This window comes from Lithobates pipiens, unplaced genomic scaffold (genome assembly GCF_037356315.1).
Source record: "Lithobates pipiens isolate NorthernLeopardFrog02 unplaced genomic scaffold, aLitPip1_a1.2 Scaffold_25, whole genome shotgun sequence".
NCBI classification, from domain to species: domain Eukaryota; kingdom Metazoa; phylum Chordata; class Amphibia; order Anura; family Ranidae; genus Lithobates; species Lithobates pipiens.
In genome coordinates, this window is record NW_027507787.1 from 188,702,390 (window position 1) to 188,715,727 (window position 13,338).

At 41.6% G+C, this 13,338-nt stretch overlaps 1 protein-coding gene across 1 annotated transcript in view; it reads left to right on the forward strand.

The window, feature by feature from the left end:
* Positions 1-13,338, forward strand: part of SEMA4G (semaphorin 4G) — a 305,506-nt gene that overhangs the window by 223,919 nt on the left and 68,249 nt on the right. Inside the window, exon 9 of the mRNA XM_077455317.1 lies at positions 12,948-13,111. Within this exon, the coding sequence (XP_077311443.1) occupies positions 12,948-13,111 (164 nt within the window). The remainder of the gene's footprint in view (positions 1-12,947; positions 13,112-13,338) is intronic.

Below are 13,338 nucleotides of genomic sequence, written 5' to 3' on the forward strand. Positions count from 1 at the left end.
TAACAATAGTCATGTGAAATTGGAAAGGAATTCATGTTCTGAAAACTGTTATAAAAAAACTGTTATATCAAGTATTAACCCAATTTAACCCCATGCAATTACCAATATAACCGATTTTATACTATTGCAGCCCTTTTTTCCTTAAAGAAAAATGTATACACAATTTTTAGTTGTAGATACAAACAGTAGAAAGGAGAGGGACTCTAAAGGTGTTGAAACCTCCTTGCAGAATGATTACCCATACACAGTCATAGATACCTATGTCTTTGTATGCAGGGGTGTAGCGTGGGGGGGTAGAGGGGACAATGGCCCCGGGAGCAACTTCTAGGGGGCGCATCTAGAGTGACCACATGTCCCAGGATCTGATGCCCCTAAAATGGCCCTGGTATCACCACTGCCTGTCACTGTCATCCTGGGCTCCTGGCCAGCAGAGACTCCCTTTGCCTCGTTCACCACCGGCCACTAGCTCACTGCCCAAACTGTTTGCTAGCCACGGCCCATCTGGCGTCTAGCAACCAGTGATGTCACAAGGAGGAGAGAGGCAGAGGCCCTAGCATTCAGAGCGGAGGACGATCTAACTTCCTCCTCTTCTGCACCTACTGCTTAGCTCCACCCACCTCCTCCCTGTATCTCCAGCGGGCGACATGCCGAGTGCAGCAGAGCAGAAGAAAGATCGGGAAGCAGCCTCAGGCACTGACTGCTGCAGTGCTCAAATGGATAGATGAAATCCAAAGCATTCACAGATGAGAATGCAGCCAGCGTTCTGTGCTGAACTTTCAGCACTTCACAGCAGAGCTCTGAGCTCAGTGTGTGCATCAGCCTGCCTGGAGCCACTAGCAAGCCTCTCAGTGCAGACTGCAAACAGGACAGTCGGGAGATGTGTTTGTTGGCGGAAGAGGAGAGGGCAGATGAGATGACACCCTCAGAGGGATGGAAGGAGGAAAGGAGGACACATCCTGAGATATCAGGGCAGTGTTCATGCTGGGATTTTTAGTCCTTCACTTTTGGGGGATGTCACCCCCAAAAATGAAGGACTACAGGTCCCAGCATGAACCCCTCAGAGCTGAAGATGTAACCACCCCCCCCCCATTAGTGAAAAACTACAAATCCCAGTATGAACCTGGAAATCTATGGGGTCATACCCTTAGATATCAGGGGTTCATGCTGGGACTTGTAGTCCTTCACTTTTGAGCAGGCCTTGGCGTGGGATGAGTCACAGCAGCCAGCGGTGGAGGGGCGTTTACCTTTCCGGAGTTCTGGTGTGTCGGACTAGTGGTAGGCTGCGGGTGGCAAGTGACATTGCATCTGGTGGCAGGCTATGGGTGGAAAGTGGCACACTGCTTCTTGTGGCAGGCTATGAGTGTAAGGGGCACACTGCATCTGGTGGCAAGTGGCACAGTGCATCTGGTGCCAGGCTATGGGTGGCAAGTGACAGGCAGCGGTGGCACGCTGCATCTGATGGCAGGCGTTCCCACTGTGCATTATTGTAAGTTGAACTAATTTATTATATATTACAATGTAGTAATAGAAATAATGTGAATTGATCATCCTAACACCATATCAAGCATGGTGTCGGGGTAATTTAATTTAAGTGCTAACACCAGCCATTTGCCTGACGATTTACCCACACTGCCAAATTCCCCGCCAACCCAGAGACTACAGATAGAAGAAGAGATAGAAATAACAAGAGACAGATAGACAGAGAAAAGGGAGAGCTAGAAGGGGAGATGGGGGAAAAAATAAGAAATAGTGAAAGAGATCTAAAAGGGAAACAAACGAAAACAGAGGTAAAAAAAAGAGAGAAAAGAAATAGGGATAAAGTGTGAGAGAGAGAAAAAAGAAAAAAAGATAAAATACATGGTAGAGAGGGAGAAGAAGAGAGAAACAAAGAAAAAGAGCGAGAAAGAAAGAGAAATATAACAAGTAAGTGATAGAGAAAGGAACGTAAAACAGAGGAGAGCGAGAGAGAGAAAAAAAGGACAAAAAGAGAAAAAAACGTGTAGAAGGAAAGAAGAAGAGGAGAGAAACGGGGAAAGAGAATAAATGGTAGAGAGGAGGAGAGAGCGAAAAAAGGGATGAGCAGAAATAATGGAATAAAAAAGAAAGAGAGTTGGGAATAGAGGGAGTGCTAAAAGTCTAGGGTTAGGGGCTGCAAATTACCACTGTGTGCATTGGCAACCATTCTGAGAGGGGGTTTTAACTGTTTCTACTGTTTGTATTTGCTCAATTTGGAATGTGGTGTTGAGTATTCAACTGAGCTTGTGTTTCTTTTTAGTCCGTTTTTAGTTGTACACTATTTTACCGTTAAGTCCCAGAGTCTTATATTTTGGAGCTGGAAACATAAATTAGACACACACAGCACAGTATTGCAGTGTTTCCATCACTAACATGTGAAACTTAAAACTATCTTCATCATTTTTTGTATTTTGAATGTAATTTTTTAATCTACAACTACAATATGAGATGAATGTGATCAGGGAGGTTATGGTTGATTCGTTTCAGACGTCCTTAGACAACAAAATTGCGGGTTAAGAACCCGCTGGTCATGGTGGATTCAACCAAACCAGTCACTATTAGCCCACCAAAATTGATCTTGTTTATCTATATCGTATGACCTGTTTAAAGAAGGTTGTTTGGCAGTCTTCAGTCCTTTGTCTCCTGGTGAAATTTCCTTTGATCTGGAGGAAAGTTGTTATATGATTTAGGCCAGGCATACATGTTCAGAGTCCTGCTGAACTGGCCAAGATTTCAACCATTAATGGGCAGGCTGAATGTACCAAGTTAATTGAACGATCAACTTGGGTAAAACAAACCTGCCGGTTTCTCTTGTGATTATCATTGGCAGCTACTATAGCCGCTAGCGATAATCACTGTCTTCTCCCAGTGGGGATGGCTTCCCTCGCCCGTGAAAAGACAATGGCCCGGCAGGAGGGATTCCTGCCTTAACACTATGTTGAGGGAATCGAGAACATTTCTTTCCTGAAACCCATGGTTGCAAGAAGGAAATTTGCTTTGTGTATGGCCAGCCTTGCATTTTGGAATCGATAGTTGGATGTCAGAATCAAAAATTTTAAGAAAATGTAATCATTTTACTTTGTTTATTTAGTAATGCAATGCAAATAAAAATGTTTCATACAAATGCAAAGAAATCTGAAATAGGTTGTAAAGCTCAACTCAAATACAGATACAACTGTATCTGTATTGTAAAGCTCAACTCAAATACAGATAAAATGCATATGTGAGAGCCATGCCTATATCTAGCGATTGCTGGGGTGGGCTGCAACCCCCTGGGTCTCAGTGTATCCACTGATACGTGAGCCAGTCTGACTAGGCCAGTTGATGTAAAGGAGGCCCTTATGAGGGCAAACGACATAAGGGGCACATTGGGGACATTTTGATGTTAAGGAAAATGCTAATGGGGACAGTAGATTTATGGGGCACTCTAATGCAGACAGATTATGCAAAAAGGCACTCAGATAGAGACAATTGAAGACAGACCATTTAAGGGGGCACACTGATGGGGACACCTAGTTTAAGGGGCATTCTGATAGGGGCACCTGATGTAAGGGGGCCCTGAAATAAATATTAACTGATGAGGGCTCCTGATATAAGGAGATGCAGGTTCTGTTTAATTCTCCTAAGATAAGGACAGACAAATACATACTAGCATTTCCTGCTCACTCCCGCATCGACCTCTGACCTCAGACGGGTTGCTGTGTGACTGACTCAGTCCATGCCCCCAGATGTATTTTTCATACTGTCCCCAAGATCAGTGAGATCTAGCCCTGGTTAGAGCTGTTTTACTTGCCAAAGGATTTGTGTTTTTGGCTTTCAAGTTTTAGAATTTATGCAGTTCACTTAAGCTGTCCATACATGATAATGTAGCAACATCCACATGCGTAGGATACCCAGCATTAGCAGGGATTTATTCTTCCAAACCAAATACACCTTTTCACGCTGGTAGTATTCCAGTGTTTCTCTTTCTCCCTCAGGTTCTCTCTCTTAATCAGCTAATGCAACCCTGGTGCTGAAGGAGAAGGGCAGGTACCCGATGCCTTCCTTCTCAAGCGATTACATCATTGGTTGTTAGGACACTCGCGGCTAGAAGGTTGTAATGGTGCACAATGAAAATCTGTGGCTTTGTAACTAGTAGACAGGCTTTATCCGCCTGCTGGCTTGTATACAGTTTTTGGGCAATTTCTAGGTATTTTTGCCAAGGCAACACTAAATCAAGCCCAAAGGCTGCCTGTGCACCCTGGTTGAAAAAGACTGATTTAGGAAACATGCACCAGTTTTAGTAAGTCTCCCCCTTTAGGCCTACAACAATGAATTCTGAGAGGTTGCTGCCCATTGCTTCCCAGCAGTTACTTTCTTCTCTGTAGAAGTTTACACCATCAAAATATATCCTGGTGTTATAATTGGTATCTTGACTGGCTGTCTGCAATAACACATAAATTGGGAAAGATGATATTTTTCCAAGGAGATGACAAACATACTTGGTATAAGTCCCAAATTCCTTGTTTTCTCAGTGTTACATGACAGTCTGTTTATAAATTATTTTTATTTCCTAACATGTACTAGTGATCTAATAGCTGGAATGACATTGTTAGCTATGGGCAGCATTACTTTTCTTTTTTTGCGTCTCAGTTTTCATCCAGAAGTTCAGCCCCACTGGCCTTTTTGTGAGTTCATTATGTAAATGTCAAACCCTGTATTCGTTTCAAATTTTTTTTAATTAACTCCCATGACATGATGTCTGCTGTTGCCTTTTTTGAAAAGTAAAAACCTCTTTTATGCCTGTTATTTAGTTTCCCTTAGTTATGGGGGCATGACTTCTCCGTGGTTCTTATGCAAGCTCCATCAATTGCCATTCCACTGCCCAGTGAGTGTTAGTTTAAAGAAAGTAAGACCCCCCAAAACGAGAGGGGCAAAGAAAAGATAGTACAGGTTCATCGAAAAGTGATGGCAGTAAAAAGAGCAAGTGTTCCATCGAGTATGCCCCATTTCTTTTTCTTTTTTTAGCTATATATAAATATACTGTATTTTTTATAGGTTTATGTTTGTCCCAAGCATGTTTGAATCCACTAACAGTTGACTATTAATTGAAATTGTGCTGTGCAAAAAGGGGGGGGGGGGAGTGGGGTAAGGGAGAGGAGGGAGGGGAAGGGAAAACAGGAGGGAGGAAAAAACGAAGGTTAAAAAGAAGAGAGAAGGAAGGAATAAAAGAATGGGTGACACGTGTTCATCACGGTCACGTGACTTCATCAGGGTGCATCATCTTCATCATCGGCTGATGAAGTCACGTGACCGTGACGATCACGCGTCTGAGAATGAGATACCGGAAGTGACGTTCACAAGCTCGCCGCTCGTCTGTGTTTCTGCTGTTTTTTACTGTTGTAAATGTGAGTACCCTGTCATTTATTTTAATAAAAAGTTTTACCAAAACGATATTACACTATCAAGCATCCCTCTTGCCCTGTCTATGAGGTCCACCTATTACAGTGACGAGAAAGGAGAGGTTGAATTCTCATCCCACGTCTACCAAGAGATGGCCAGTTAACAGTGTAATCTCTTTGGGGATACCCCGTTTGGGGACACACGAGAGCTTCTTATCCACTTTCATGCTGTAACCTTACAGCAGTAAGGTAAGGGACACCCATTTATTTGAAGGAACGGAAAAGGAAAGGATTATCACCCCCACCCCCTCTCTGCCGTGGTATCACTTGGGAGCACCAGCACTTTATTTGAAATATCTCAAAGCTATTGAAGGACTGTACATCATCTTTACGCTGCTTGCACGGACACTTACAATACTGCATCGCGGAGTTTGCACATTGTAGTGTTTGCACATACATTATTGGCACTTGCACTTTATATAGATATACAATTTGTGATCACTATGCTGCACTTTATGACATCAGCCTATATGGACATGTTCTGAGTTGTATATGAAATTGTTTTTTTGGTTTAATTTATCTTGATCACAGTGATCTTTATTATTCGTGCACTTTAAGCTTTTGCACTTCTTGCACTTTGAATTAGCCTATTTATATTAAGACAGGCAAAGGATGTTATATCTCCCTTTATGAGTTTTTTTTACACTTTTGTGTTTATTGGATTTGAATCAGCCTTAGTTTTGGCACATTTATCCCCACATCCTTTTATTCCTTCCTTCTCTCTTCTTTTTAGTCTTCCTTTTTTCCTCCCTCCCTTTTCCCCTCCCTTCTCTCCCTTACCCCACTCCCTTCCCCCCTCCCCCCCCCTTTTTGCGCAGCACTCTTTAATTTAATAGTTCAATTTTTGGGTTTGAATAACTCTCTTCAGTGCATGCAGCAATACCCACTTAACCGGCTGGCGCAGATATACCACTATTTGATTTTATTCACTAACAGTTGACTGACTGTTCCAAGCATCAACTGCTCTTTGGTAAAATAATATTTTCTAAGATTATCTTTGAACTTTCCTCCTGCTAATATAAGGTCATGTCCCCGTGTTCTTGATCTTAACTACATATTAAAAATACTACCCATGTTCCTTGCCGTGTCAACTGTTTTTAGATATTACCTTTATTTTGAGAAATATTCCTGGAAATGAAGTGGCATTTCTGGTGTATGTCTTAGACCCAAAACAAGTCTATATGTTTAGTTACTATCTGTGCCATCCACACCAGTTTCTAGTTCTGAGTGGAATAGAAATTGGCGCAGGGTCCATTTCCAGTTAAAAAAGGGAATGCGCCAGTTTTCAGTATAGAAAACTTCAGTATAGAGTGGAAAAGCTGCAGATGCTGGAAAATGGTCCGTGTTCCAACCTAAAAACTGGTGGAACATGTAACATATTCCAAAGGTGAACTTATCCTTTCAGCTTTAGCTGTACTGCTTCCTGTGTTGTGTTTTCCACAGACACAACATGGAACAGAGAACTGATTGCTCGTAATTTACATCACTTTGGTTAATTAGCAGCAGGATCTGCTGTTTCCTAAGCGTTAAGCTTGCCCCACTCCTTGTTAATTCCTTCCATGGTGTCTAATGCCGCGTACACACGGCTGGAATTTCCGATGAAAACAGTCCAATGGGAGCTTTTCATCGGATTTTACGTCCGTGTGTATGGCCATCAGTCTTTTTCTGTCTGCATTTCCGACGGCCTTTATATTGAGAGCCTGTTCTTCATTTTTCTGACGGAAAACCTTTCTATCTGATTTTTCGATCGTGTGTATGCAATTCCGACATGCAAAATTCCGACGCATGCTCGGGAACATTAAAATTCCCTTTTATAGTGCAGTTGAACGTGTTGAATTTTGCGGTGTTATTGACCGTCAGAAATTTGGTGTGACCATGTGTAGGCAAGGCAGTTTGAGGAAAATTCAGTCGGAATTGCGACGAGAAAACCATTAGAGCTTTTTCCGACGAGAATTCTGATCGTGTGTACGTGGCATTAGTGTACAAAAAAAGCGCAGCCTCATTGCTTTAATATAGATGTAGTCCTCTTCTTTGACCTCTGCATTTTGACATTTCACCACAGATTAACAACTCCTGAAACACAGAGAGATTGGGTTAAAGTGGAAAATCCCATATATTGGAGTCAACAGTCAGCAAGAGAAATTATGTCTTTACAAGTTTCTACAGAACCCAGAATTGTAGAAATGTATTGCTGCTAACCAGTCCTTAGATATGATGGCTGCATGTGTTATATTTTATTTTTTCATCTAGCAATTCTACTAGTAACATTACACTGTACTGCATCTATGGAGGAGCAGCATTCTCACCTTAGGACAGAAAGAATTTTAGGACTACAGAGTACCTTCCCCTCTCCTCACCTCTAACACAGGGTGGTATTTTGTAGTTCAGAGGTTACCTGGGCAGGAAGATTACACTGCTTGACTTAAGACTACACAGTGCACAGGACAGCACTGGCTGGATCAACAGGTATTTTTTATCAAACAGATAGAACAAAACACTTTCACTGAAATATTTAACAGATTAACCACTTGCCGACCGCCTAACTGTAAATGTACATCATGAATTTACAGTTAACTACTGGGGTTATGGCTGCAGCTAGCTGCCATAAACCAGGTATCTTTCTTTTTTCAGGTGGTCGGCTTTCTGATAAAAGTGATCCCAGCGGCACAATCGCCACTGAATCACTTTTTATAGGAGGCAGAAGAGATGAACCCCCCCGCCACTTCCCGGTCGCTTCCGAGCTTACCGGAGCCGTCGGTGTGGCTGATGGCTAGGCAGGAAGTTGAGTGAGGGCAAGATCGCCCCCGCTTGGCTCTATGCCCTTGGAGGACTGGAGCGATGTCTGATGTCATTTGCTGTTCTCAGGTAGACAGATTTATTTATTTATTTATTTTTTTAAAGGCAAAATTTAATTTGTATAATTTCTTTGCTTTTAAAGGTAAATGAGAGATCTGGTTTTTTTTTTGATTTTTTTTTGTCTTTTTCACATAAGATCTCTCAATAAAGAGGACCTGTCATGCTTAATTCTATTACGAGGGATGTTTACATTACTTGTAATAGGAATAAAAGTGATTTAAAAAAAAGTTAAATTAAAGGGACAGTGTAAAAAAAAAAAAAAGTAAAGTGCCCCATCCCTACGAGCTGGCATAGAAGCAAACGCATACATAAGTCGCGCCCGCATATGTAAACGATGTTCAAACCACACGTGAGGTATCGCCACGATCGTACGAGTAAGAGCAATAATTCTAGCATTAGACCTCTTCTGTAACTTTAAACAGGTAACCTGTAAATATTTTTAAAGCGTAGCCTATGGAGATTTTTAAGTACCGTAGTTTGTCGCCATTCCACGAGCACATGCAATTTTAAGGCATGACATGTTATATATTGAATTACTCAGGGTAACATCATTTTCCCATTATACAAAAAAATTGGGCTAACTTTACTGTTTTTTGTTGTTTATTAATTCATTAAAGTGTATTTTTTAAATAAAATTGCGTTTGAAAGACCGCTGCACAAATACAGTGTGGCATAAAATATTGCAACGACCACCATTTTATTCTCTAGCGTTTCTGCAAAAAAAAAAAAAAAAAAAATATATATATATATTAAAGTTTGGGGGTTTAAGTGATTTTCAAGCAAATAATACTGATTTTTGCTTGTAAACGACAAATGTCCTAAAAAGGCCCCGTCAGCAAGTAAAGTCAGCTTATTTACTGTGGAATAAAGCTGAGGCTTGGCCATTTCAGCTTGACAAATACCTAAAAATATTTTTTTCTGCTAATCATTACAGCTTTGAGAATTTCTGAAATCGGGGTCAATGAATACTTTATGGTGAGGTGGCTGAAAATAGACAAAGCACAGAGAAAAAAATATTTGGTGTATGTCCAATTCTACATCACAGGTGATAAAAAAAACATTTCACAATGTGGTATCTTTTTTAGATACCATTCCAAGATTAGAGTCTTGTTTACCATGTTAGGAATGCAGTAAGTTGTGAGTCACTAAAAAAGACTTTTTAACTGAAGGAGAATTTTAGATTAAATTGCAGTTAGTTGAGTTGTGGCATAAAATCTTGGCTATATGAGTTAGGCTATTTTTTTTTTTTTCAGCGGTGCTACTAATTAAAGGGGTTGTAAAGGTTCACGTTTTTTTCACCTTAATGCATCCTATGCATTAAGGTGAAAAACATCCAACAATTCCGCCCCCCCAGCCCCCCCATTTTACTTACCTGAGCCCGTTCACCTGCTGCGCTCACCCCCGATGTCCTTTTCGCCATTCAGCCTGGTCGCTGATTGGCTAGATTGGATGGATTGAAAGCAGCGCAGCCATTGGCTCGCGCTGCTGTCAATCACATACAATGATGTGCGCCAAGTGATACAGTGAGCGTCTATAGCTGTCGGTCATATCACATAAGCACTACCGCAAGAACTAACCACCATGCGAGAGAGCTCACATGAAGGTGGTTAGTTCTTGCGGGGAGGAGCTGAGACAGCCGCCGAGGGACCCCAGAAGACCAGGATCGGGGCCACTCTGTGCAAAACGAGCTGCACAGTGGAGGTAAGTATAACATGTTTGTTATTAAAAAAAAGTCTTTACAACCCCTTTTAAGCTAATCATACATGGCACAAAATCTGTCTGAATCCTGCTATTCAGAGACCTGCGAGTTCTGTGTCTGTTTTGAATAAAATGGCATATATTTTGAATTATGCAGATTCCTCCATCCACACTATACAACTCATGGGGCTAAACACAAGAAATCTGTACAGGTTATGGTTTGCCTTAAGGTGCCCATAGACATGAAATCAGCACTGGTTGGATCTGTGACATTTGTTTTTTGGTGGAGCTCTCTAAGAAGATCCTGAGAACCAAAGGTGATATCTGTTTTCTGAGATATTGGAATGGCTGGGAGACATATTTGTTTCTCTTGTATGAAACATATTTCATTGAAGAACCTGTACTATAGGTTAACTTCACATAGATTTACATGCACTTCCCAGGACAATGTACTAAGTAGCCTCTAGGATAGATTTTCTTACCTTACGGAATAAAATATATAATGCAGATCACATTTAAGAGTGTTCCCACACCGAATCAGTTAAAAAATAACCAAAAATAGTGTGGCGCTGCTGACAAATATGTATTGAAACATCACATCTAATTAAAGAAACAATAAATAATCATAACATCTCAATGTCCACACATATCCAATAGTCAGTGATGTTCCAATACATATATTTGCCCTACACCGCATGTATGGGCAGCTTTAAGTAGCCCGCTGTTGTTGTTGCAACCAGTTTGGACAGCAATACTGGTTAACCAGAATAGTTATTTTTTTCTTACAAAGTAGCTAATCATGGCCTCTAGACTGGGCTTCTCAGCCTTTGACCTCCGAGGTACCCTTGAAATAATTTTCAGATTTTGATTAAAAATAATGGTACTACCTTATAAATGCTCAGTTTAGACGTGACTCTTTACATTGGTGGTTAGAGCAAAATTCCCCCCTTGCATATATGGTCAGTGTAGGTGGAAGATCAATTGACCATTGCTCACTGCATAAAGGGTTAGTTCACCTTCACCAAAAACCTGCCTATGCAGGTCTGTAGATCACAACAAACTGTAAAGCTTTGACTAAAGTTGGGTAATGCCCTTGCTTATAGGTCTAGGTTATTTATAAACCTTCCAAACCCTGGCTGAAAGACCTTCAGAGATGGCATCATCTGTCTTGCTGCTAGGACTTTGCTAAGACACTCTAACTGTTACTGCTCACCGCCACCATCACAAGAGTGGACACTCAAAATCCTGCATGTGTGTTGCTCCACTGTCTTCTGCATTACAGCATGGCTCAGGGGAATACCGATGCCTCAATATTTTTTACCTTCGTGCAAGGAATGCATGAAGGTAAAAAAAAGTTTAGGCTTTAGAACCACTTTACCTTTGGTCAAAACTGCACAGTATGTTTTTATCTGAAGGCACTCATTACCTGCATAGGCAGTTTCTTGGTAAAGGTGAACTAACCGTTTAAGGAACCACCAGCAACCTCAGGAGGAACCCAATGTTTCCACAGAATCATCCTCATTGAGAAAGGCTGTTCTAGAGAGGGCACACAATCTATGCCAGGCACCCTTTGGAACAATCTGTGATTTTAGTCCTTTTTTTTTTTTTTACATTAAAATGTATGTCAACGCTAAACTTCTCTTATTTGCTGCCTTTGGCTCTATTAACCACGTTCTGCCCACCATATAGAAAATGACAGGCGGGAAGTGGTTGTATTAACCTGATTGTGTGGCCTGACAACTGGATAAGCTGATACCGTGCAGGGATCGGTGGTGTCAGTCTGACACACCACATCTCCGATCTTGGTAAAGAGCCTATGATGTAGGCTCTTTACCATGTGATTGGCTGTGTCCAATCACATCTGATCACATGGTAACCAGGAAGTGCCGTCTATCGGCTTTTCCTCTATCCACTCTGACAGCCGCGAGTAGAATAGAGCCGATCGGCTGCTTTCTTGACAGGGAGATCTGCGCTGATAATCAGTGCATTGATTATCAGTGCAGATCCATCGAGGAAGCCCACTGGAGACCACCAGGGATGCCCACTAGAGCCCACCAGGGATGCCAATCAGTGCCTATTAGGGATGGCACTCTGCCCATTGGTGATGCCTGCCAGTGCCTCCTGATCAGTGCCGCTTATAAGGGCCACCTATCAGTACCCATCAGTGCTGCATATCATATCAGTGCCCATCAGTGCTGCTTATCAGTGCTGCATATAAGTGCCTCATCATGATTGCCCATCAGTGCCATTATTAGTAGCGCAAATAATAAAAACCCCAGTGGTGATCAAATGCCACCAAAAGAAAGCTCTATTAGTGGGGGGGGGGGGGGGGGAATAACAATTTCATTTGGGTACAGTGTAGCATGACCGTGCAATTGTCATTCAAAATGCGACAGTGCTGAAAGCTGAAAGTAGGCCCGGGCAGGAAGGGGGTAAAAGTGCCTTGTATTGAAGTTGTTAAATTTACTATTCTAAGTGTTTTGGCATATCTGTTTATTAAGTGAAAAAATACCTGTTGATTTTTCTATAAGTCTTGTTGGTGGGGGCAGATGAGGAGATGTTGATGTCTTCTTTAATCCATCAGAAATTGGGTAGGCAGGGCTGCTTAGGAATTCAAAGCTAACTTGTGATGTCAAAGAGAAAAGTAGGAGCATACTATATACCGTATACCGCACTTTGTACAAAAAACTTTATTTTCTCTATTTGTAACATGTTTAAATTGATAAAACCGAGAAATGTGCATGTATCAGAGATATACGATTATATATTTATTTGCCTTGTCATGCAACTTTTCAAAAATGTTAGGTTTTTTAATAAGCATACTCGTGCCTCATAAACCCTATAGTGTAATTTGTGTTTCACCAGTAGTTATCACAAACTCTACCACTTTCTCCCTAATTTCTGTTTAGCCCCATAATCTTTTCTTTATGTTCCCAGAGTGACATGGGAGGAAAGAAGATCTTGCAGAGGAAATGGACATCGTTCTTGAAGGCGCGATTAGCCTGCTTCATGCCATACTATGAAACATTAAAGAGTGCATACACCCTAGAGGTGGGGGCCTGGAATACAACCATCTTCTATGGAGCCTTTATTTTACAATGGTAAGTTTTAGAGTGTTTTTTTTTCTTTCTGCAAAGATTCTCAATAAAGTCCTAACTTTAGATGCAGGGGGAGAAGACAATGGAGTTCTCCATAATCTCCCCACCAGCATTTAGGCAAAAGTGAGGCATAGGTGTATTGGAGCTATGGTTCACAGAGTGACATGACAGGAAAGAAGGATCTTGCAGAGGAAATGGACAGCATTCTTGAAGGCGCCATTAGCCTGCTT